General features: G+C 40.4%; 1 protein-coding gene across 12 annotated transcripts in view; it reads left to right on the top strand.

Annotated features, from left to right (window-relative positions):
• Cadps (calcium dependent secretion activator) overlaps positions 1–23,989 on the top strand; it is a 452,771-nt gene that overhangs the window by 318,155 nt on the left and 110,627 nt on the right. For 4 of the 12 annotated variants that reach the window (XM_060390973.1, XM_060390966.1, XM_060390972.1 and 1 more), the window contains exons 12-18: positions 181–317; positions 3,561–3,748; positions 16,129–16,230; positions 17,885–17,948; positions 18,319–18,442; positions 20,803–20,871; positions 21,740–21,757. In XM_060390973.1, the coding sequence (XP_060246956.1) occupies positions 181–317; positions 3,561–3,748; positions 16,129–16,230; positions 17,885–17,948; positions 18,319–18,442; positions 20,803–20,871; positions 21,740–21,757 (702 nt within the window). The remainder of the gene's footprint in view (positions 1–180; positions 318–3,560; positions 3,749–16,128; positions 16,231–17,884; positions 17,949–18,318; positions 18,443–20,802; positions 20,872–21,739; positions 21,758–23,989) is intronic. The other 8 variants (XM_060390974.1, XM_060390967.1, XM_060390965.1 and 5 more) reach the window with 3 other exon arrangements.

The following is a 23,989-nucleotide window of genomic DNA, read 5'->3' as shown; positions in this document are numbered from 1 at the left end:
GACAATGGGGGGGTGGGTCAAAGACTATCATGGGGGTACTGGTGGGGGGGGCAGCAGGGAGGCAGCTAATATTCACAATGCCTAGTGAATCCTGTGAATCTGAAATGTCAAAAAGAAAAAAAAAACAACTGTGATGTGTTTCTCTAAATTGTGTCTCTCTCCACATGTGTAAATGAACAGACGCAGATAGAGCTCAAAAGCATGGCATGGATGAATTTATCTCTTCCAACCCCTGTAACTTTGACCACGCTTCCCTCTTTGAGATGGTGCAGCGGCTGACTTTGGATCACAGACTTAATGATTCCTATTCTTGCCTGGCAAGTATATCCTTTGATCTACAGCAATTGCAACATGACATTTTTGAAAAACCAAATATCCCTCTACCTTCATGTCAGAGCTCTCCCTGCTCCCATGCAAAATCCCTTTAACAATTATAAACATGTCTTTAATTTTCTGCGTGGCAATAGTTTTATTTACCTAAGAATCAATCTAAGTCGGAGGAAGTGTTCACGAGAGACATAGCCAATTCCCCAGCCACTCCATCTTAGCTTCCCCCTGTTCAGCTGTTACGTGAGAAATCTTCCTAGGAGGGCGGTTGAGCTTGGCGCCTGCTCGTGATGAACTTATAAAAATTGTCTGATTGTCGTAGAGTTTGAGGTACCCCATGCTTTCTATCCTATACCTGGTACTCCTAGCTCATTAAGGAATGCAATGTTTTTGTCACTTTTAAAGACTGAAGCAGTTGCTAATCCATTCCACTCCATTAAGCCTAATGGATTCAGGTTTGTTTATTTGGGTGGCACTTTTCTCTCAGACTCAGAATCTTCTTCACCCTTGAAGAGAAAATTTTAAAGGTGTGGTAGACATAGAGAAGCTGAGTTACCCAGCAGGGCATTTACACTCCCTAAAATCCCGTTTTAAACCCTGAGTAAAATCAGTTCACTTTAAGGGCTGCTGGTATATATTTATCCAATTTTTGAAAACACATTTTGGGTTTGCAGCTATCAAGGCCCGAACCATAACAAGACTCCGTTCATTTCTGTCTGCAGACTCTAAATTATGACTTTGTTTTTTAAATGTGAATATTGCTAATCCCACTTTATAGGCAGGAGAGAAGAAGGGGAAATGATCAAGTGATTTTATGCAGAGGGCAAATTCTCCTTGACTTCAAACATCAAAGTTAATATATTTATGTAACATTAATATTGCATAATTAGCTGACATTAGCATAAACTCTTATTCTGAATGATTATTTTAAATTCCCTTTTTTGGTGCTTGAAGATATAGTATGTTTTTTAAAGAGGTTAAAAATCAGCTTAAAAATAGAAGTGAGATTCTGTGGGATCAGCTATTAATCTATGGCTCATAATGTCACATTATCTCATATTTAGAATCTCTTCATTGGAGACTCTTTGCCAAGTTGGAAAGGAATACCACATTGACTTAAAACAAACAAACAAACAATAAACCTTACCTTGCATTGTAAGTCCATTTTTTTTTCAAATAGATTCCCTACTATTATTTATTTTTAACTTTATTTATGAAAATCGTGAAGGTGCACATCAACATGACCAACCCCTAATCAGTAGGAATTCTTCTCACTTGGTGAACACTTCGAGATGCATTTTTTTAAAGACTTTTGCTCACATCTGTGTTTGAAAATCATTTTTACCATTCTGAAATTTACTGTGAAGGAGAATTAATAAGTGTCCCCTAAAGTAAGCTAGGAATGAAATGCTGGTGCCTGTTTCTCATTAATCAATATAGGCTTAAAATATCGTCCTGATTAAAAAAATAACAATTGTGAGTGGTCCAGAGCAGCTCCCTTTCCTGTTTATATACCTGAATCTATTAATTAGGGCCAGAATTTCTGAAAGTAACAGAAATTTAAAGGACCTTATCCCCTATCTTTATATATTCCATTTCCCTCATTATTACAGTCTTTTTTTTTTTCAGTTGGTTTTGGAGACCGACCAGCAGGGATACATAAATTTTTCTGTGTCTTCGACTCAGTTCCTAATTGATATTTCTTCAACTCTTTTCAAAGCAGCTATTTTGGCATCTACAAAAGACTTGGTGTCATCTGAGTCGTAGAAAATATATTTTAATCTTTCACAGCAGTGTTGTCTCTAAGATTTAGCATTTGGGGTAGCAGATGGAGTGGCAAAGAAGTTGCCTATAGGGGCAGCCCACTGCCTCAACTACTCTCCCGCCCTCTGCAGTAACTTATAATTTGAAATAGGAAAGATGCCGTCTTTCGTTGGATGCATCTCTGAGCTGCGTGTTGTCAGTCGAAGATCCTGGATCCCTAATACATGATTAGAGCATTGCAAAGCCCTCCCTCCCAAACGCCTTTGGCCTCTCTCTCTTCCACCTCACTGTTCCCTCTCGTCCCTTCTATCCCAAGCAATAATATTAAAAAAAAAAAAAAAACTTTCAAGAGACCCTCAAAGTAAAATGTAGTTTATATTTAAAAGAGCCCAAATTTCTAATTTAGAAACTACTGCCTAGATTGGTTTATTTCTTGCTTCAGATAGCATGGACATGAGACAATCTAATTTGGTTTTACTCTACCTACATTGACCCTCAATGTTAAGTCACTAGGCTTTTCTATAGACCTGTCTTTTACATTACATAACAGTGGCAATGCTTTCTATCCATCATTTTGCTGAAACATTGTCAGAGATTCCATCTGGATTCTCTTTTATAGCAAAGTTTGGCTGGCCTGATGGTGAGCAAATAAATACAGGAAAACAAATAATTATGGGGGAGCAGGGGATGGGCAGAACTGTAAACCAGCTCATGAGAAGCCCTTCTCTTTGTTCAATGAAATCTGATTCATCCTTAGAAAACTTACCCGCTCTAACTCTTTGAGGCACTGTGTTATTACCTTTATTTCAAGATGTACTGAAAAAAATCTTCTAAGGTGTAAAGATTTGCAAAGTTTAGTCTATATGTAAACCAGATTAAATTTTCCTTTCTGTCTGAGGATAGGGAGACTGAAGGGCCTGGAGTAGACAGAGCTGGGCTGAGTCTAGTGTGTATTGCAGCTTCTTAATTCAGATTCCCTTGCTGTGTTGAAAAACAAGATGTGCTTGTCCTCTCTACCTCACTGACTTGATAGAAGGCTCAACTGAACATTAGTTGTCAAGCACAGTACCAATTCAAGGCATTTATATCACAAATTTTCCTTGCCAGACTCTGCCCCAGATTCACCCCTATTCTCCTCTAACATACATATTGGAACCCTGGTGATTCTCTTTTTCTGGAAACATAATGCTTGCTGATGATATAGCTCTAACAATTACATCAAAATCCCATGGCATTCCTGGACTCAGTTAATTTACCCACCTGCATGGCAGGGATGACATCTTCCAGGATGGTCTGCTGAGAGGGTTAAGACAGAGCATCCCCAGCATGCTGGCATGGCAACTGGCACACCATCAAAAGAGTTAACACTGGCTGTTTTTCAGTGCCTTCTATAGCCACTCCTGATACTAGCAGCTCTTCAGAAAGCAACCTGTATTTGAAAGAAAGCCTTTCCTTTATCCCCCCTACAGGGCTGGTTCAGTCCCGGACAGGTATTTGTATTAGATGAATATTGTGCTCGAAATGGGGTTCGAGGATGTCATCGGCACCTCTGCTACCTCAGAGACTTGCTAGAACGGGCAGAAAATGGCGCCATGATTGACCCCACACTTCTTCACTACAGCTTTGCCTTCTGCGCATCTCATGTCCACGGAAACAGGTAAGCATGAGTCTGAAGGTATTCCCAAATTCATAAGGAACTTCCAGTGTTTTGTGACTAGTTCTGCCCGAAAGGTCAAACCAAAGTCACCATCTATACCTATTTACCCAGGGGTACACACATCCACAGAGAGGGGGTAAGGGCAGGGGGGAGGGAGGGGGAGGGAGAGGGAGAAAGGGAAAGAGAGACATGCTAACTTTCCTTTCATTAAGCGACTGGTGCAACTGTGAAGAAATAGCAAACAGGCCTTCTAGGGGAGCCCTTGATTTAAATCAGTCTGGACACTAATCGTTGTTGGAGGGGGTGGTTCTTGGGATTTTTTTTTTTGTTTTTTTTTTTTGTTTTTTTTTTCTTCTTAATCAGTGACCTTAGTTGGTAATTAAATCCTCTATAGTTTTCTGGTCTATAAAATAGGAATGACAATATTCTCATGATGTTGAGAGGATACTTGTGAACACAAAGAACTCAACAAAAACAATGAGTTCGGGTCATAGGTGGCCCTGTGTTGCTGAATATTCTTCTGTCTTTGATATACATATACATATAGATAGATAGATAGATAGATAGATAGATAGATAGATAGATAGATACATACATACATACACACACACATACATACATACATACATACACACATACATACATACATAATTTCAAACTACTTACTGCTTAGCAATCTTTTTATTGATTGACTATTGACTTTTTTGCACGAGTCATTTTTTTTCTTCGAGAATCCTAATAAATAAATAATGTTCATGAAAAAGAAAAAAAAAACTCAACAAAATGTCCAAAACGTGGCAAGAAATTGGTCATTATTTTGCCTGTGTTGTTACAGTCATTCATTTCAGGAATATTTGGTGTTGGTTTGCCCGATGTCAGGCTCTGGTTTGCATTCTGTATACATGATGAAAAATAAAAACTAGCCACCAAACGAGGGAAGACACACTAAGAAAAGGAATTAAATTCTGGGTAGACCTCATTAAGGAACATGACTCAGATGGAGTGGCAGAATGGCAGGGGGGACCTCCCTGAGGAAATGATGCTTGCGCTGGGAACTGAAGCATGTGTAGGAGTTGAGTAGTTCCAGGCAAAAGGAACAGCATGTACTACTGTCCTGTGAATAAGGAAGCCAAGCACACTGCTAGAGCTGAAGCAAGATAGGTGAAGCTGGAAGCCAAGATGCCAGGAACACTTAGAACATAACCTCAGAGGTGGGAAGAACTTTGGCTATCGCAATCTAACCAACCCCCTCAGTTTTTAGGTTCATAGACAAGACCAGAATGTCAAGTCTCCTGACTCTATACTAAGCATTCTATTTCTTTAGACCTTGCCCAGCTCCTGGAGGGGGGAAAAAAAAAGAAAAAAACATGTCCTGAATAATGCAAAGAATCAAATAATTTAAGAACATTGCCATTTGGCTCTAGAGGCATGGAATAAATTTCCATGCTGCCACAGCCAGCTTACCATCTCAATGTATGTAGCCACACGTTAGTATAAAGAAAAGTCTACAATATTCCAAATCTTCCCTGCCGACAGCCAGGGGAGGCAGCAGAAGACAGCTGGGTAGCTTTGGAAAACAAGCCTCAGATGAGCAAGTTGTCACTCTAGGGAAATCCACAGGAAAGAAGCCAGTCCAGGCTACCTGGCTTTGAAGCCAGGGTTGTGCCAGCCTTCCTTATCTTTGCACACCACACACACAGCCCTGAAATATCTGTGGGATTTTTTTTTTCTGTGCTTTTCCTGTCTCCAGTATGGATAGACTTTTATGAAATGCGACTCCATCATTTAGAGCTAGATAACAATAACATTGTAGCTTTGAATATTTTAACCGACAACAAATTGTCTTCACCTTCTATTGTATGGCTCTGTAGCCCAACACATGACCTTTTATTTGCATAAAAGATACTCATGAAGACTCTGATACCTGGGTTGGGACATGCATAATTCTGACTTTTATAAATATGTACACTTTGATGACTATCTGTTACAGCCTCTTGGATTGAATTTTTTATAGAGGGAGAGAGAGAAGTTGCATTATATTCTCTGGGTTGTCACACTGTATTCTACATATGTTACTGAATAAGAAAGTGTTATAAAATAATGAAATGTTTTTGTAAACTCCCTGGTAAACATCATCATGAATTATGATACACATTGTCTGGGTTTCATATTGTAAGACTGCCACTTGATTCACAGTTAGGTTTATACATCTTGTCGTGGGAACAGTTTTGGATTTCTTATTTTCTTTTCAGTTCTGATTTTCCTTATGCGTTTTGCATCCCTTTTTTTTTTTTTTTTTTTTTTGCTTTTTATTTTAGTTTGAATGCATTTGCTTTTGCTTTTTGATGCGTTCTTCTTTTTCTTTCTTTTTGTTTGCGCATGTGTATGTGCTCTTGATTCTTCTATGGCTGGCCACCCTCTGTGCATGCGTCATGCGACCACTCCCTCTAAAAAGTCAACAAATGCATGTGTATCTTAGTGAGCTGCTACCCAACACTGACTTTCACGGGGGCAAATCTCCACCTTCTCCTGAACCGGAGGCTAAAAAAGATTCACGGAGAGAATCAAAAAAAAGAAAAGAGTCTAAAGCCCACCCAAGTCAAGAGCAAAAAAGGTAAGAAGCCATGTGTACGATGGCTTGTGTTTTCAGCCCCTTTGTCCTGCCCTTGTCCCTGTATCCACGCCACCATACCCATGCTGCAAACAACAGAATTTAGGCATCCTTTAAACCGGTATCCTTTAAAGATTTTCAGAGGTGCAATTCTTCATAAAAGATCTTAGAAAGGACAAAACATGGTATATTGGGACTATATATGAGTGAGGTATTTGCTTTTTTTTCTAAACATGCTTGTATTGGAAAGACTAACCTAGCAATAAGCAGACAGAAGTATAAGTCAGATATTTTTTGTGTCATCATATCTAATCAGTAGGTTGATGCCTTGATAAGATGGGTTAACATTAAATAGCCTATACATTTGTTATGGTTCAACTTTATTAGGCAAATCTTTCTAATTTCCCCAATAATATGTTAAGAGAAAACCCATCTGAAATAGTGAGCTCTGATAACACACAAAATAAAGCCCATCACTAAACCAATGGCTGTCAGTAGACCAACTTACACAGCAAAGTCATCTTCAAGGCATAAAGTTCTAAGCTGTCCATCTTGTCCTGTTCTTGACCTTTAGCTATTCTCTCTTCTTTTTGGAAAAGTGATGCCTTCCCCTTGAGCCTACATACGTTTACTCACTATTTCCAACTTTTTTCTTATGTACTTCTTCTTCTCCTTGCCTCCAATTCTGGACAGACATGTCCAAGTTACACAAAGTCCAAGCAAGGATCATGTATGCTTCAGAGTTCACTTATCTGCTGACCATTTCTAAGCCTTATAGAACGATCAAATGGCCATGGGAACATTTGCTCTCTAGAGAATGCAGCAAACTGTGCATCTTAATATGCAGAGCTAATAGAGAGCATAAAGGAAAACCATGGTACCATCTGGTCACTCACCTCCCTCCTGGCAGTAAATAAGGTTGAAGGTGAGGCAGAGCTCCTGTTTGTCTTTGCTCTGATGTCCATGTCTACCTCCAAGAAAACAGCAACTTGCAGTCAGAATCAAAATTCAGGAAGGGTCACCACGGCAGCTGTCCAGAGTGCTGCTTTTAGACCTCTCAGAATCAGCATACAGTACCTGCTGAAAGACAGCTCCCACTGGACTGGAGCCTATTTTCTGGCATATAAAGAACTACCCAATGGGATCTTTCCTGTGTGTTTAACAGGATTAAGGATGGTGAGTTTTTCCCTCCTAAAGATTTTTATCAAGGTCTGGAGGTATTTGTGCTTGGCATGAGTATGTTATCAAATACCCAGTAGTTCCGAGGCTCAAAAAACAGTAACATCAAGGTCAAGGAGTCTTATTTTAAATCAAGTGATGGGATAATATGCATCTTTTTTCCCTTGGATTTGTTGTTGCTTACTTTACATGGACTCTATTTCTAAATATAACTTGTGCTGATCCACAGAAGCAGTAGTTTTCATATTCTGGTGTGCATATTAAGTCACATGGAAGAGTCTGACAAAATATAGAGCATTTGGTCCAACCCCCAAATACTCCAGCAGTTCTTACACAGAACCAGGAATCTCTGCATCCAATATACTTCTGCCCATGATTCTAGCTTCAGAGCACATATAGTCGATATCATGGCTGCTGGATTACTATACTTTTCAACCACTTGTGGCAAGGAAATGAAAATAATTCTGATTCCTGAACCCTCTTTACAGCCGAAAATTCTCTGGAGAATTCTTACATGAACCTTTAAATTTTAATAATGAGATAATTAAGCACGATGAATAAAAGAACTCAAGTGATTCTAATACAGATCAAACTTTTAGTCTAATTTAATCAATATTAGTTTGGGCCAACTCTTTAGAACTAAACCCATTTTCTCAAAAGAGAGAGCAAACTAAAAGAAAATGTGAGAGTGTTCAGCTGGTTGCATTTGGCGACCACAAAATCCACAGATGCAAATTGCTATATCTTGTCTCATTTTTAAATCAGCTCCTAAGGTTGCAGTACTTAATTTTCACCATAATATTTTTAGTATTCTTTCTAGATGACATTTAGATTAGCATCACTTTGGTCACTATCCCACAGTGACAAGGCAATCAAACAGCTCCGATGATTGCAAGTTGCGTCAATGTTCCTTGGATCCCTTTATTATTGAGATTGGAAATTTTTCTCATTTACATTATTATTTAACATTTCTTGAATGCCACTGCTGCTTTTCACATATGGCCTGCATAGAAAGTACATTGTATCAGCAATTAAAAATTCCATAATGCCAACCGCCTCAATCCACAGCTCGCTGCATAGATTAATGAGTCTGCAGGCAGATGTAAGAGGGCATGGATTCTAAAACATCTCTGAAAATGAGTCCAAAGATCTTCTGGGGAGATGTATTTAAATTAAGGTTCTGTTCATGCTCACAGCCCATGTGTAGCCTGTGGGTTTAGATTTGAACTTACTCTTCTGCATTCACCCAGCGGGGTCCCTGTATTCTCTCCCACTGACTACAACAGTTGTCTTATTTCTGGTGTCCTTGACTCAGTTAGTGTCACGTGGTGGTTATTTTAATGTATTGTTTGTTTGGTGAATGCTTGCCTAGCATGAGTTGCATGTTTTTTTTTCTTTCAACCTTATCTCTACCTCTGTACACACACACACACACACACACACACACACACACATTATGTTTAGTGTATTTTAATTGTACCCCTCCCCCAAAAAACAAAATAAAATCTACATAAGTATGTACAGGAATGCCTTACAGAGAGCCCTGAGCACAGTGTTTTATGAAGCATACAAGTGTGGGTGGGGCCTAATAGTGACCTATATTCTTGACTTTATGATACACACAGAACTAGTACATTAATGAACATGAACAATTCTCTGGTTTACATCTAGCTCTGTGCAGGTGTTGGCTTTGTGCATGGATGAAGCATCACTAAGTTCCAAACAGCCAGATTTACCTAACAGGAAGTATTCATAAAAGAGAGATGGTAAATTCCAAACAAGTTTCAAATAAAGTAAGCGTCCCATTCTCTTTAGACTTGTGGACTTCATTTAAACCATGTGACTGTCTTCCTGAAGAAAGCTTGCCTCCACAGGAACAGCTTGAAATCTTGTGAAATCTGTGCCATTGGTAGCTCTTACCTAAAATTCCACAGAGTATCCTCACCCCGGGGAAAACCTTTTGTACATAACTGTCTGCAGATGTCACATGCTTTGAACATGGATGTGATTTAAAAAAAATATTCTGTTGTGACCACTCCAAACTCTAACTTACGTCTCCAATGTCAAATCCATAGCTTCTCAATGTTCATCTCAAAATAGAAGAACACGTTTCTTCTTCTCTTGTTCCTCCAAGAGAAGAATCTATGACGTTCCGATTTGGGGAACTTGTCCCTTTCTTGGTAAAATTAATACTCTTCTATATTTTGTGTTATTTCTTCGATCCTTGTTGGATACTTTGTTCATTCAGCACCCACATCAGACATGAGCCACTCTGACTGTCACCTACATTCTGGTTGCATCCACATTCCACTGTCCAGTGGGGGAAACTTTTCAACCACTCCTATGCTTACAATAGGTCAAATGGAGCTTCTATGTGGTAGAGTCCTAACTTCAGATTTAGATAAACTGCAAACAAGTCAGAAAAGACATCCCTGGAATATTTGCCCTCTCCAAGTCTCTTTTTGAAATTTTCTGTTAGCCAACCCAAGAAACTAAAACACCCACTTGTAACAGTTTTGAAACTACTTTTTTTTTTTCTTTCGGTTTGACCATTTGTGACACAAACACTTTGATATATTTGTTTTAGCAGTGTGTCTGAGCCCCAGGCCATCAGGGCATAATTAGAAAAGGGCATGAGCTGGAAGGAAAGGAGAGGCAAGGGGTAAGGCTGGCTTTCATAATGAAGCAGTGGCTATGGGATATGAGAGTCCTAATTACAAATTATAATTACCTAGGTTTATAGAAGCCATTAGCAGAGCAAGCAAGGGAATGGGGGTGTCTCTTTTTAGTGGCTGGTGTTTTGGTGCTCTCTTGAATTTATATCTATTAACTGCCCAAAAGAAACAAAGAAAAATATTCCACACTCAAATCAAATTCAGAGAAAGCACTCTAAAAAAATGTAAGGATGAATAGTGGCCAGATATATATATATATATATATATATATATATATATATATATATATATATATATATATAGAGAGAGAGAGAGAGAGAGAGAGAGAGAGAGAGAGTCAAAAACTATCTGAGTAGCTGATGTAATTGCCCTGTCTAAGAAGCATTGCAAGGAATGCCTAACACATCCTGTCCTGCTCTGGCCCTTTAAATGCTCGTGTTTCTAGGCTGGAACAATTTAGTAGCAAGTAAGATTCAGTTCTCATGCTTGTTTAAGGACATTTTCATGGATCCGTAATGCGGCCTGCAGGCATGCATCCATTTGGAGAGAGAGAATATATCGTGTTTACAGTGCCTGCACCAGCATATGTGGACATTTGCATTTGGAGATGAAAGTATATTCCCTCTTCAGCTGGAGCTTTAGCCCTTGTTGGTACTGATTGGAGGCTGAAAGCTGGTTGTATGCAGAGCTGGGGACCAGACGCGCTTTCCTCTTCTGGTGATTTCATGTGTTTTATATGTTTTACACCTGGATTTGGCACTTAATCACCAAATAGATGCACTATGGGAAGACATCAATCATTATATGCTTTGAATTAATACTTTATCCTGACTTTCTTGAAAAGGCATCTTACCTTCTAAAAGGTTTCACAACCCAGATTTCAACATGATGTTAGAGCCATGTCCTGGAGATAATTAAATGCTAAGTATCTGGGTACTTGCCTGGGTGTGTGCTGACAATTTAACTACTAGAGAGGTCAGGGGGTTCCCGACACAAAACGAGGGCTTTGACTGTACTGCTCTGGTCATTTCCAGCATCAACACTGGTTTTGCACTTGAAGCCCAGTACATAATAATAATGAATTAATTCTCCGACAGTTATTAACTAATCATCTTTAGCTTGGAAACGCTGTGGTAAGGGGAAACTGTTTACATCACTGATAACTCAAAGGATGAGTACTGGGTTTGATGGCTTTCGTTTGATTAAAAAAACTGAAAATGGGAAAAAGAGAAAGATGCAGTTCTGGATGTATTATTATTTGTGACATGGCTCGAGATGGGAGATTGTGAGGAGAGTGAAGGTGACAGAACTGGCGCTAACCACGGTGACAAGAACTTGAAGAGCAGCCGACGTGACATCTTTCCTATCATGCTGCCGAGAATGTCAGCTTTGTGAAGGACAGTGAGAAAATGGTTTGCCGAAAACTTGAAAGGTGGATTCCGGAGATGCCAGCCATGTCAGATGCGATATAGTCTGCTGCCGCTGCCGAGGCCCACTTCTGCCTCCAGTGATGGCCTGTAGGTTGGAGAGCTTCCGGTCTTCGCAAGGCTCCAAAAATGACTACACTTGACCTGCATATTGTCTCCAGTTCCTAGGATCATGATATACAAGAAGTGAGGTTTGCCAGTGTGCAGTTAGGTGGAACCAGAGGCCTGAGGCTGCTTATCTTGTGTGTGTGTGTGTGTGTGTGTGTTTACATGCAAGTGTGTGTACATGTGTGTGTTCCTAAAGTATCATCTAGAGGCTTAAGAGCTTCTATTTAAACCAGAGATGTGAGGAAGGAAGAAATGTGTCCTATGTGGACTTATAGTACATGAGTATCAAACAAACTCTGAAGTAGAGAATATAAAGAAAGGAAAAGGAATCAAAGAAGCTAGAGAAGAGTATGAAGCAGGTCAGAGTTCTGCATTTGAATGACCTGCATGCTTTCAAAATTCCCATCCAAGTCTCCCCTGCAGAAAGACCAACTCACAGCTGTCAGAAGGATGGATAAAGCCAAAGTTACTGGCCTGTAAAAACAATATGGTCAAAACCCATCTGCTGAGATCAGCACATCCCACCTGCTTCCTCTTAACTTGCCTTGCTCAGTTGCTGTTGAAATTTCAAAGAGAGGATCTGGGTGGCCGAGCTGCAGAATCCAGCTGAGATGCGCACTGGCTGAGAGATGTAGAAGGCCTTCAAGGAAGCCGTCAGTGTTAATAATAGGCCAGTAGGTCCATCTGTGTCCAGGGCAGTTAGCAAGGCGGTGGGTACCTAAGAATCCAGAACCTGGTAGGTAGGGGATGAACAGTCATGCACAAGAAAAAGGGACATCCAGTTCCCTGGACAGGCATTCTGCGTGAAGACACATCCCAGCCTGGGACTTTTAAATTAAATGCTTAAAATTCTCTCCTTTTCTCTTCTTCTTTGTGATTCACAAAGTGTTAAATATTGAGAAATTAAAAAGCCACCAAGCTGTTTTATGAAAATTAAAGAACACTCCCCATGTCTCCAGGATGGGGAGGGCAGAGAGCATGAAAGGCTGTCTTCAGTGAGACAGTTGCAGCTCTCTCGTATTGTGATTTGCTTTGCAGACACCATTGTTTTCCTGGGACAATAGAAACTGAAAATACCCTTTTGGGAAGAGAAGAGCAACTAAAACAAACTCTCTGTTTTTGAGTCCATCTCTATCTTGGAGAAGTTAGGAACCTTGGATCAAAAGCATCCTGGCAAGGGCTCGGTAAAATGGCTCAGCCTATGAAGCACGCTATGAAAACAAAGCTGGGCCAGCACTGAGCAAGTGAAGACAGAAAGTTTCCCTGGGGCTTGCTGGTTGGCCAACCAGTCCAGCTAAACTGACAAATTCCAGGCTCAGGGAGAAATTCTGTCTCAAAGGATAAAGTGGGCAACACTGACGATGATCCCCAACTAGCATCCATCATCAACAAACCAAAAGCCATGCACAAAAGAAAGCATACTTTCACACTAGAAGAGGTGTTTGTGTTGGCTCAGACAGATAGATAGATAGATAGATAGATAGATAGATAGATAGATAGATAGATAGATAGATAGATAGATAGAATAAACAGTTAGCATCTGATTTCCAAACCAGTGGTACCACAGAACCCATTAAAAAAAGTATGTATTTTCAGATCCTATCCCAGACCTACCGATTCAAGCATTCTGGATGGAGCCACATGATCTAGGTTGCCAGAAGGCCTCCAGGTGATGAGAGCCATGGTCAGGTTTGAGAACCATAGCCTGCTAAAAGCATATTGCTTCTATAAAAACCAGCTCCCTGGCCAGTAATATGATATAATGGACCAAAGTGCTCACTTCGCAAACCTGACAGCCTGAGTTCAATTCCAAGAACCCACAGTGGAAGGACAGAACTGACTCTCCAAAGGTGTCTTCTATGGGAGAGTGCAAACCTCTGACGTTATGAACAATACTCTGCTAAGCTTGCAGACAGGAGTCTGACAGAGTTGTCCTCTGAGAGGCTCTACCCAGCAGTGCCTCAAAACAGATCCTGAGACTCACAACCAAACATTGGGCAATGAGCAGGGATTCTTGAGGGAAAGGGGGAGGAAAGAGAAAAGGACCTGGAGTGACAGGAGCACCATAAGAAGACCAACAGAGCCAACTAAGCAGGGCCCAGAAAGGCTTGCTGAGACCGAAGCATCAAGCAAGGACCATGCACAAACTGGACCTAGGCTCCCAACAAAGATGTAGCAGATGGAAGGTTTAGGCTTCGTGTGGGTCCTCTAGTAAGGGAAGTGGGGACAGCATCAGACACGGACTCACTTGCTAGCTTTTGATCACTTTCCCCTGGAAGAACTGCCTTGCTAGGCCACAGGCTCAGTGCTGAAGCAACTTGATAAGCTGGGGTGGATCGGAAAGGGAGTTCCCCTTTTCTGAGGAATAGGCAAGGGAGGCGGGGGGGAGCAAGGAGGAGAGGAGGGTGGGTGAAATTGGAGGGCAAGAGAAGAGTGATGGGGCTACAACCAGAATGTAAAGTGAATAAAATAAATTTTAAAAAATAGTTGTCTTCTGACCTTCACATGCACACCATAGCACATGTATGCCTGTTTTCTCTCACACACATGTACACACACACACACACACACACACACACACACACACCATAACAAAAAAATAAAAATACTTTATAAGAGAAGTCAGCATTCCCCTAAAATATTTGTCGCAGATTGTTCTCTGAGCACTCCACCTGTGCAGTCACTACTGGTGAACTGAGAAAGTAAATGGAGAAGAAAATGGTGTTTGAAAGAATTTGATAAAGTAATTATCTGACATCAAATTAAAGTGGCTTCTTAACTAATGTTAAGCGTGTGGTCTTTAACAAGCTGAGTGGCAGCGGATCTCTCACCAAATTTGCCAAATACCATCCTTGTTACCAATACCCTAAGAATACAAATCTGGCAGTTAAAAAAATGTTTGGATTTGCTGTCAAGACCATGCCTTGTCTTATCACCTGACTTTGCAGGTAAACTCTCAAGGAGAACTTTTTAGACTTAATGAGGTTCATTTGTTTTATTTATGTTAAAAGCGAAGCTATTTGCACATTGTGAGTAAGAAGCAAATGAAAGCGACAATATCAATAAATTAAAGTTTACTTGGTTTCAATAGTGAGGTTAGCGGTGTTCCCAGTTCTCAGGGAGAGGCCACCAGGCGGGAAGTAGGAGCTCTCTGGGTTTCTGTAATGTGCCTCACCAGAACAGTAGGCAGGAAGCAAAGCACAGCTGACATTTGTGATAGCGCCCTTCAGTGTCGGAATTAGCTAAGAAAGTGAAACACATCTAATCATTCAGGTTTTTATCATCTGAAACACAAACAAAAAAGTGAGTCTGAGAAACCTTCTTGGGCAAGGGAGGAGTGTCTTGATTCCCAGAGAGGCTCGCCTCAGATCAAGGGCATGTAGCTGGAGATGTACCTCGGTGGTAGGCTGTTTGCCAGGCATGCATGAGGCCCTGTTCAGTCCTCAGCACCACCAAAAAGATATAAGTAAATAAATCACTAAAGGTGGCAAACGCCCATGCTGTTGGCTGTGAGCTGTAAGCCTCTCTGTTAATTGTCCATTAAATTTAACAACACTGATTTTTCTCTGTGTTAATTTCCCTCTAAAAGTGAAATGGTTTGAATGCCTTCCTTTTCCCCCAGTCATATATATGAATGTACATGCCAATCACACGTGTTTCATACTTCAGTGAGTTGGTTTTGGTGTAAACAAAATTCAACAGCCAGACTGAAGAAAATTAAAACTTGTAATGGAAACAACATGAGACATGATCAAAGACAGCCTAACAGGCATTCTGTGGTGGCTGGGGCTGGAATAAGGACCCAAGTTTTGTCCTCCAGAACCTGTATTTAAAAGCCTGGTGCAGCAATGGGGACCTGCACCCCCAGCACTGGGTAATCAGAGACAGAGGTGTTTTGCTGACTAGCCAGCAAGCTTTGGGATCAGTGAGAAAGCCTATCTAAAAGAGTAACATGACCAGCAATTAAGAAAGTTACCTGATGTTGATCTCTGACCTCCATGTACATGCATGTGCACAGGCACTCACTCGCGCGCGCACACACACACACACACACACACACACACACACACACACACACACTGATGTTAACTTCTTCAAATCTTTTAAGAATTAGTGACCAGACAGAAACAGCTGGAGTAACCAACCTGTGAGTCATTTCACTGTTTCACAGGAATGACATACATCCCTGCAAATAGTCACTGAGTGATAACCCAAACCCTCTTCCCCTTGAGAATACTCCTCTGCAGAGCAGGGCTTCTGGGGTCACATCTGTCATTGTGCTTGCTGCTTCTTAAACGGACAGTTTCCTCCTGGTAGAGATTTGATTTGGCGGTGTCGGCATGTGAGGTTCCCGTCACTTCATAACGTGTCTTCTTTCAGGCCTGATGGGATCGGAACTGTGACTGTTGAAGAAAAAGAACGCTTTGAGGAAATCAAAGAAAGACTCCGAGTTCTGCTGGAAAATCAGATTACACATTTTAGGTAAGAATCTGCGGTTTGGGAACCTACTGGGATGAGAAAGAAGATGCACAAAAAGCCTTCATTTCCCCCAAAGCTGCAAGCATCTCAGAAACACATAGGATCACTAAAGCAAAATAGCTAAAAAAAAAAAAAAAAAAAAAGTGCCAACCAATTGGATATGGTTCTAGTTAGCTCCTGGACTTTGCATTCTTTGTTTGTCGGGTGTTTGTTTTGAGGCAGGGTCTCACATAACCCAAGCTAACCTCGAATTCTCTATTTAGCCACAGGTTATCTTGAAGTCTTAATACTTCTGCCTCCAGAGCTGGGATTGTAGATGTATGCCAACACATGGTTTCATGCTGTGCTGGGAATTGAACCCAGGACTTTAGCAATGATAGGAAAAGCATTCTACCAACTGAGGTATATTCCCAGCCCCAGATTTCAAACACACAAGTACATTTCAGTTGCTTAAAGAACAAAGCTTTCCTTGTCTGATCTGGCTGATAATGTCGTATAAAAAGTTGAAGATTCTTCTAGGGTCTTAGATAAAACAGTTTTTTTTAAATTTGGGTCATACTGAATGGGAGCAAAATTAATGGTGTTTATAAGAAATTTTCCTTTTGCCGCTCCTACTAGTTGTGCAAAGAAAGATAGAAACTCAGTTCGGTCGAGGCTTGGGTGGAAACTGGATGGTCAGCAGCCATTTGTGCCCTTGACTGTCACACTACGCAATCCACGTTTCCCGAAGTAAAGCATGTGGCACGTTTTTAATACAGTAATGTTGGCTTCACACATAGACCCTGAGGCAGTAACCTCAAGCCTCATTTTTTCTAATAGTTTCCATACGCCAGCTATAGGATTGGAGGCTAGAGAGATACTAACCTTTTTTATCTATGAGCCCCCGGGTAAATTAAGTGTAATCTCAGGGTAAACAATGAGCAAATGAGGTTGAGAGAGAGAAAGAACAGAATATGGCCCCAGCCACCCACTGCAGCCCATCCTGCTATCTATACTGCTAAGGAGTGTTTTGAAGGGCTCTTGGCCCCAAAAGCCATTGATGGCGCCTGTAGCAGTACCTGATATGTTTCTATCTGTGCCATGGAAATTCTCCTTTTAATGAAGTGAGATTTTGATGAAAGTCCCTTAACTGACCATACATTATAGGAAAAATGTATCGTCAGTAGAGGAGGAGATCAAGTAACAGTGAAAAGAATCCCAAGCAAGTTAGGCAGAGTCAGGAATTTATCCGGAATGCATTCCAGTTTCGTGCTTCCACCCTTTAGGGATCGAAAGAAGTGTGTTTGCATTCCAGCTGGTTTTAACTCCTTGTTTTCCATGCTGTGCCCTTTAATAACACACACAAGGTCGTGTTTTTGTTAGCTGGTGTTTTCCGTCACAATGGAAATCCAAACTGAGCTCTGTGTCACCACTCTCAGTGTTCTGTTCTGCTGCAGACATTTGCAGAGTCCCTCTTCAGTCATGATTCACACATATACATACATACATTATATATACACATATATGGTGTGAACTAGGATTAGCATAACACAGTGTGACAAAATAAAAAGCATTTTCCATTCCTCAGTACAAGTTGCTATAGGAATCAAATTGCAGCCTGTTTCCTGCTCAGATGTAATGGTGTGGGCAACCTAAAGATCTGTGTGTCTTTTTTTAGGTATTGCTTTCCGTTTGGTCGACCTGAAGGTGCTTTGAAAGCTACACTTTCACTGCTGGAACGGGTAAGAATGAACATGAGACATATAAGGGACATGAAAATGATAGCAATCAAACTTTACAGTTGGATGACCCAGTTTATAGTTTTCAAAGGGTTTGTTTACCATTCATGAAATACCAGAATAAAAGTGAGGAAACTGCCAAAATTCCAGAAGTTTTATTTTCAGATTCCCAACTAGTTCTACTGAAGAGACTCTCTGGGCTTTTCACTGATGCCTGCACAAGTTGGCCACCCCAGCTATTCTGGGGGTTTCTTGCTACCCATAGTTTTCGCATTAGTCAGCATTAAGGATTTTATACCTGAAGTCTTTGAAAAGCAGTAATGTGTAACATGTCGATTTGGAACTTAATAGTCCCCTTTCCTTCTACCTGAAGGTTTTGATGAAAGATATTGTCACTCCAGTGCCACAAGAGGAGGTCAAAACTGTCATCCGCAAATGCCTAGAGCAGGCTGCTCTGGTCAACTACTCACGCCTGTCCGAGTATGCCAAAATTGAAGGTAAGGTTTCTGTCTTCCACTAGTTTTGAATTTACGTTTTGGTATGCCTCCCTAGAAAATTTCCTCTCTTTTCTTGATGGACACCAGAAGACAGTGGTCCATCTGACCACATTCAGCTAAACATACTTAAAACGTGGAAAACACCTTGGCTGTGGCCAAATAAATAGATGTAAGGCAGGACATAGGCTCAAGAGACAGCCTTTAGAGGGAACCGACATTGAAAAAGAGATGGTTACGTAATTATTAAGGTCCTTCTGAGAATTTGTGTTGCCCTTAAATAATTTCTCTGGGGATGATGTTTACCATGAAAGAGTTGGATCATGCTGTTACCTTCTTGAAGTAGAGAGAAAGGAAGCAATTGCTGTCTACTGCAGATTTACAGTACTGGAAATAAAACAACAGTTAAAGAAGGCAACATTTCAGGTTCTACTTAACTCTTTCTTATGCCTTGGATGTCTTTTGTCTTTAGGAAACATTGGTGGCAGGGTAGTACGGGAGTCACCTCCAGGGGCTCTAGGTTGACTCCGAACTTCATTCTTTCTTGTTACTAGGGATGTAGGAGGTGTATTGTTACCGCCATCTGAAATTTTAGGAAGCAGTCATTGGTGACCACATAGTCAAGAGGTTCTTTGAATAAATTCAACTCCAGAGGCTGTGGTTCTTTGGGGCCGATCCACTCTCAAAGGCATTAATCACTTTCCATTGTTACCCCCGTTGGCTGCCATAGGGTGATTTGAAAACCACACCCAACCTGACCAGTGGTGTAAGTGTATACATGTGGAAGTTCTGTGTGCAACACTTGATGTGTCCCCACTCTGAAACCTGATGTTCTCTCACACACGAAACACATGGCACCTGAAGAAAGCAAGCAAAGGCACACTGTCCACCTCAGGACGTCAGGCAGGGGAACAGCTGACAGCACACACATGTCATCATGTATACTGCCAATGTCTTGTTTCCTTAGAAAATTAGCTGACAATCATGTCAAATTCCCAGTGTTCTGTACATTACATGTCTTCCTCCCTCTCTCAATTTTGTCTGTGTGACAATGCAAATTGTGTACCAGTGGTAATGAGTTCATTGTTATGCATCCAGGGACAAACACTTAAGAATTGGGCACTAGAAGGGTGTTTATCAACTCTTGACTTGGTAATGAGTGACAAAAATAGAGGAACAAGAAGATCAATGGTTAAAGGGCTTTATTAGCAAATAATTGTTCCAGCATTCCCAGCCCAGGACATAATGATTGGTTGGATTGGGTAAAGTCAACCATGTATCTACTGATCCTAAAGGCAGAGATGGGATGGAATCAGAAAATGAAATGTTCAGTTTCCACAAATGCTGCCTCATACATAGGTCTTGGTCCAGCTATTACTAGTCTTTTGGTAAGATCTCCTCTCTTCTTTCAGATAAATAATTAAAAAAAAAAAAACTTTGCGATCTGTAAGTAAAAATGCATTCATTTCTGCAGTAGATCAGCTGGTCTGTAGTCTCCTTCTGTGCCTCAATTCTTCTCAGTTGTGTTAATTATCTTTTGCACTGTGACTTTTAGGTCTGGGGATTCTTTGAAGAAACCAATCTTTTTATTCCAACTCTCTTTTCAGAGAAGTACCTCATTCCACACTACTTGCTCTCTTCTGCTTTTCTCCTTCCTTGTCCGTGATTGGCTCAGCCACTTTTTGACACAACCTCTGCAAAAGTGGCTGAGACACCAATTTCAAAGCATGCTGGGATTGTTAATTCAGACAACCCCACATTCTCTGGCTGCATGTGTCAGGTTTTCTTCCATGAACATAGTCTACTGTAGGCTGGGATATTGCAGCTTCAAAGATATTACTACCAGACAGCTTTCTTTAAACAAGGCTCAGGTCCTACCCTCTAGAGAGAAATCCTCCATTTTTTTTTCTTTTTATGCTTGAGCCTCTCTAAGCATTATCAGCTTATCTGTCTAAGAATTTTGGAAAGAAGTTGTAGTAATATTGCTGGAGACTATGTTTATGAAGAAATACCTCAAGAGCCTTAGATACTAAAGTCTGAAATCCTTAGTATCTTGGAGCCGTAAATAATGAAATTCTGTTGCCCTTTACCCATGATGTTTTTGGTCATTGTATTCTTGCCAACGACTCTAAAGAGACGTGTAAAATCATGGTCACAATCTCTCTCGTGGCTCATGGCATGCTGAATGGTTAATCCAGTAGTTCCCAAATTTCAAAACTCCTTTTTCTTTTATCCTGTGTTTATCCCAAAATACTCTGTGGCTATTTTCCCTTGAGCTAATGTAACGTTTTCCTCTAACCTATGACCTTTAACCTCTTTACCTCTGACCTAAGCCTCTTGCATGCCCAAATCCTCTTTTATAGGGAAAAAGAGAGAAATGTATGAGCATCCTGTCTTCTGCTTGGCCTCCCAAGTGATGGATTTAACCATTCGTGAGTACCTACCACCTCCTCACCATGCTGTCTTCACTCTTTCTGTTTCCATTATTTCAAGAAATCCAGATCCAAACCAACTCACTCTCCTTGCTTCAAGTTTTTTAGCATTGGCTTGTCTGTTGGTTCTGTCTGTGAAACCCAGTGTGAGAAGTCCAGTCACTTTGTATCAGCCTAAAACAGGTTAGACAATTAAGCCATTTGTTTGTGATAAACTCAGATTTGTCTGTAAGTTTTTTCAGTTATTCTGTCTGTGACCTGAATGCATTTTTACTTTGCTTGTGTGTAACCCTAATTTGTAAAGCACTTGTCACTGGTACACAATCTAAAGGTAGCAGCTAAGCTGGGGAGCAATGTACTAGGTGTCAGAAAAAGGACATTTGAGGCAAAGCCATGCCTTCTTTATCCGTGTTTAAGATGTCAAAATATGATGGGTATGAGATTATGCATGGTGGTCCTACTCAGGAAAAGCTAGATCTTCTATGCTTCCTATCCAGTCTCTCTCAAGTTGGGAAGTTTTCCTCCTTCTCTCTGGAGGGTTTTACTTGCCCTTGTCCTCAAAGCTCTGGCTAGAACATATGACTTAATTGTCATTTGAAGAATTCATGTATGTTTCATAGCTTGATTTCACCTTAAACTTAATTTACTAATTTTCTATTTGTGCAGCATTTTCCACATCTATGAAGGAGCCCTTTTTTGCTGGCCCCCAAACTTTGGGGCAGTGGAAAGCCAAGGGCAAGCTCTTCTGTCCTATATCATGTATCACGCATAAGTGGGGGGCATTTTGGTCCACTTGCTCATTAATCTTGCATATGTGTTCTTGTTTTTCTTTCTCTTCTCTCCTCGTTGTGCTCTCTCTTTCAAATAGAGAATCAAAAGGATGCAGGTGAACCGATTGTATATGCCTTATCAATTACCAGGATTGTTGAGTTACAGTTTTCTTTTTTTCTGTTTTTGTTAAATAGCTCCTTAAAGTATGTGCTCCCGGAAAGCAGTGCGGAGTCACAGTAATACTTAAGGAGTTAATTTGTGCTGTCTAACTGCATCTTATGCCCACTCACTGTTGGCCTTCAGAGAGCGGCATTTCCATAAAGGTGTAAGTTTGAAGGAACCAAGTTCTGATTTGCTGCAGAACTTCCTTCATCCTCGGTTTCAGGGTCTAGTGATTTGGCCTTGTGTGTGTATGGTGTTATGTTTTGTATTTTTAAGGACACTGAACCAAATGAATCTTCCCTTTCATTTTTTTTTCTGTTTCTCCGCCCTATGGAGAAGTTTGTGTTCTTTGATGAGTGTTTATCGGTCTAGAGGAAGCAGTGGTGTCCATGTTGTGCTTGTGTGTTCTGTGATGGATGGCGTGACTAAGCAGGACCTGTAGTGAGAGAGTTCTCTGGCTTTGGAAATTTTCTTGTTTCTTCTTGTTTCATCTCAACACTTATGAGCCTATTTAGAGAAGAGCCCAAACATGAAATATTAATGAATGTGTAATATTGATCCGTGTCTTTAACAGGTAAAAGATCCCATGAAGAATTCTCATTTAATCCCACATAAACGTTGAACATGTTTCAAAACAATTCAGTTTTTAACGTGTGGCAAAAGCCAGGTTAGCAATAAATATTGCAAGACTCAAAACGATGCTCGAGACATATGTGTCCCCCACACAGAAAAGGCACTCATTCATTCACTCATTCATTCACTCATTCATTCATCTATTCATCTATTCATCTATTCATCCATTAGGCAAGTGCTCAGAGATACCCTATCTTACAGCAAGTACAGGGTGAAAAGTCAGGAACTATCCAAATGAGAGGGCAACATCTTCTGTCTTCACGGAGCACTGATGCATATGTGGAAACTTCACACTCAACACATTACAATCCCCAGTGGTTTTTGTGTTGGAGAAATGTGACATTGTTAGAAAACCATAGACATATTCAAGAGATCAGGTTTCTATTGCATATGGAATCAGTTTATGGAAACTGGAGATTGGGAAGTTATCCCACACAGAGCAAAATATACAAATGTGTAAAACTATACAGCTGATAAATATAACGTTCTTATATAAAATGCTGATGCCGTGCACTCCAAAAGCTAGGTGTGGTTTTGCATGCATTTAACATATTTAATCTTCAAAACCCTTTTGCAGCTACTCCCATTTTACAGAAGAATAAAATAAAGCTTCAAAAAACACAAATGATGAACAAAAGCATAGTCCTGGAAGCGCCTACAGAGACCACGTGCCTACCTACCCTAATTCAACATGGCTATAAAACAGTGTCACATTTTAGTGAAAAAACATATAGGGCATGAACTCTAAGACCTTTACATGCCGTAAAAGACAGCAAGCTGGCTGGGAATGGTGGCACACACCTGTAACCCTAGCAGTCAGAAAGGAAAGGGGACAGTGCAGCCTAGGATGTAGTGAGTTTCAGGCAGGCCTCAGCTTTGTAGCAATACCCTGTCTTTAAAAAGAAAAAGTATGTCTATGTCTCCTGGCCCAAAGTTCCTTCCTCAGGAATCTTTGTAACTTTTGTATTTGTATAGAATTTGCAAAGGATAATTCCACATATCTTACCTCTACAGGTGACAGCCACTGAAAGTTCCTTAAGCAGGAATAAAGCTTCTCTTCAGAAAAAAAATGCATATTAGCAGTGATGTAAAGAAAATCTGAAATCCAGGAATCGAGAAAAACTGAACTTAAAATGTATTGTCGAAGCAAAGATGAATGTGAACCTGGGGATATTTGAGCCCTCTTCTAAGCAAATTAGATCTCAAATTCTTCTTTCCTGGCCTTTAAATATTCTAATGTCCTGCATTATTCCCCTATTTCATCTAGATAGATAGATGAAATATAGATACATAGATTAGATAGATAGATAGATAGTTAATAGATGATAGATAGATAGATAGATAGATAGATAGATAGATAGATAGATAGATAGATGATAAATAGATGGGGTAAGATGCTAGGACTAAAATACAGAGTGCACTTATTCAAAGCATGCTTTGAGCATCTACAAAGACTCTACCTCTGCCTTCTGGTGGGCTTTATGCTTTCTATCTTGTTATATCATTGGAAGTTAAAAGTTCAGCTTAGTTACAGTATCATAAGAAATATAAA

Source organism: Meriones unguiculatus, chromosome 9, assembly GCF_030254825.1.
Source record: "Meriones unguiculatus strain TT.TT164.6M chromosome 9, Bangor_MerUng_6.1, whole genome shotgun sequence".
Taxonomy (NCBI): Eukaryota; Metazoa; Chordata; class Mammalia; order Rodentia; family Muridae; genus Meriones; species Meriones unguiculatus.
Note: the sequence above shows the minus strand (reverse complement) of the source record. Positions and strands in the feature narration are given on the sequence as shown.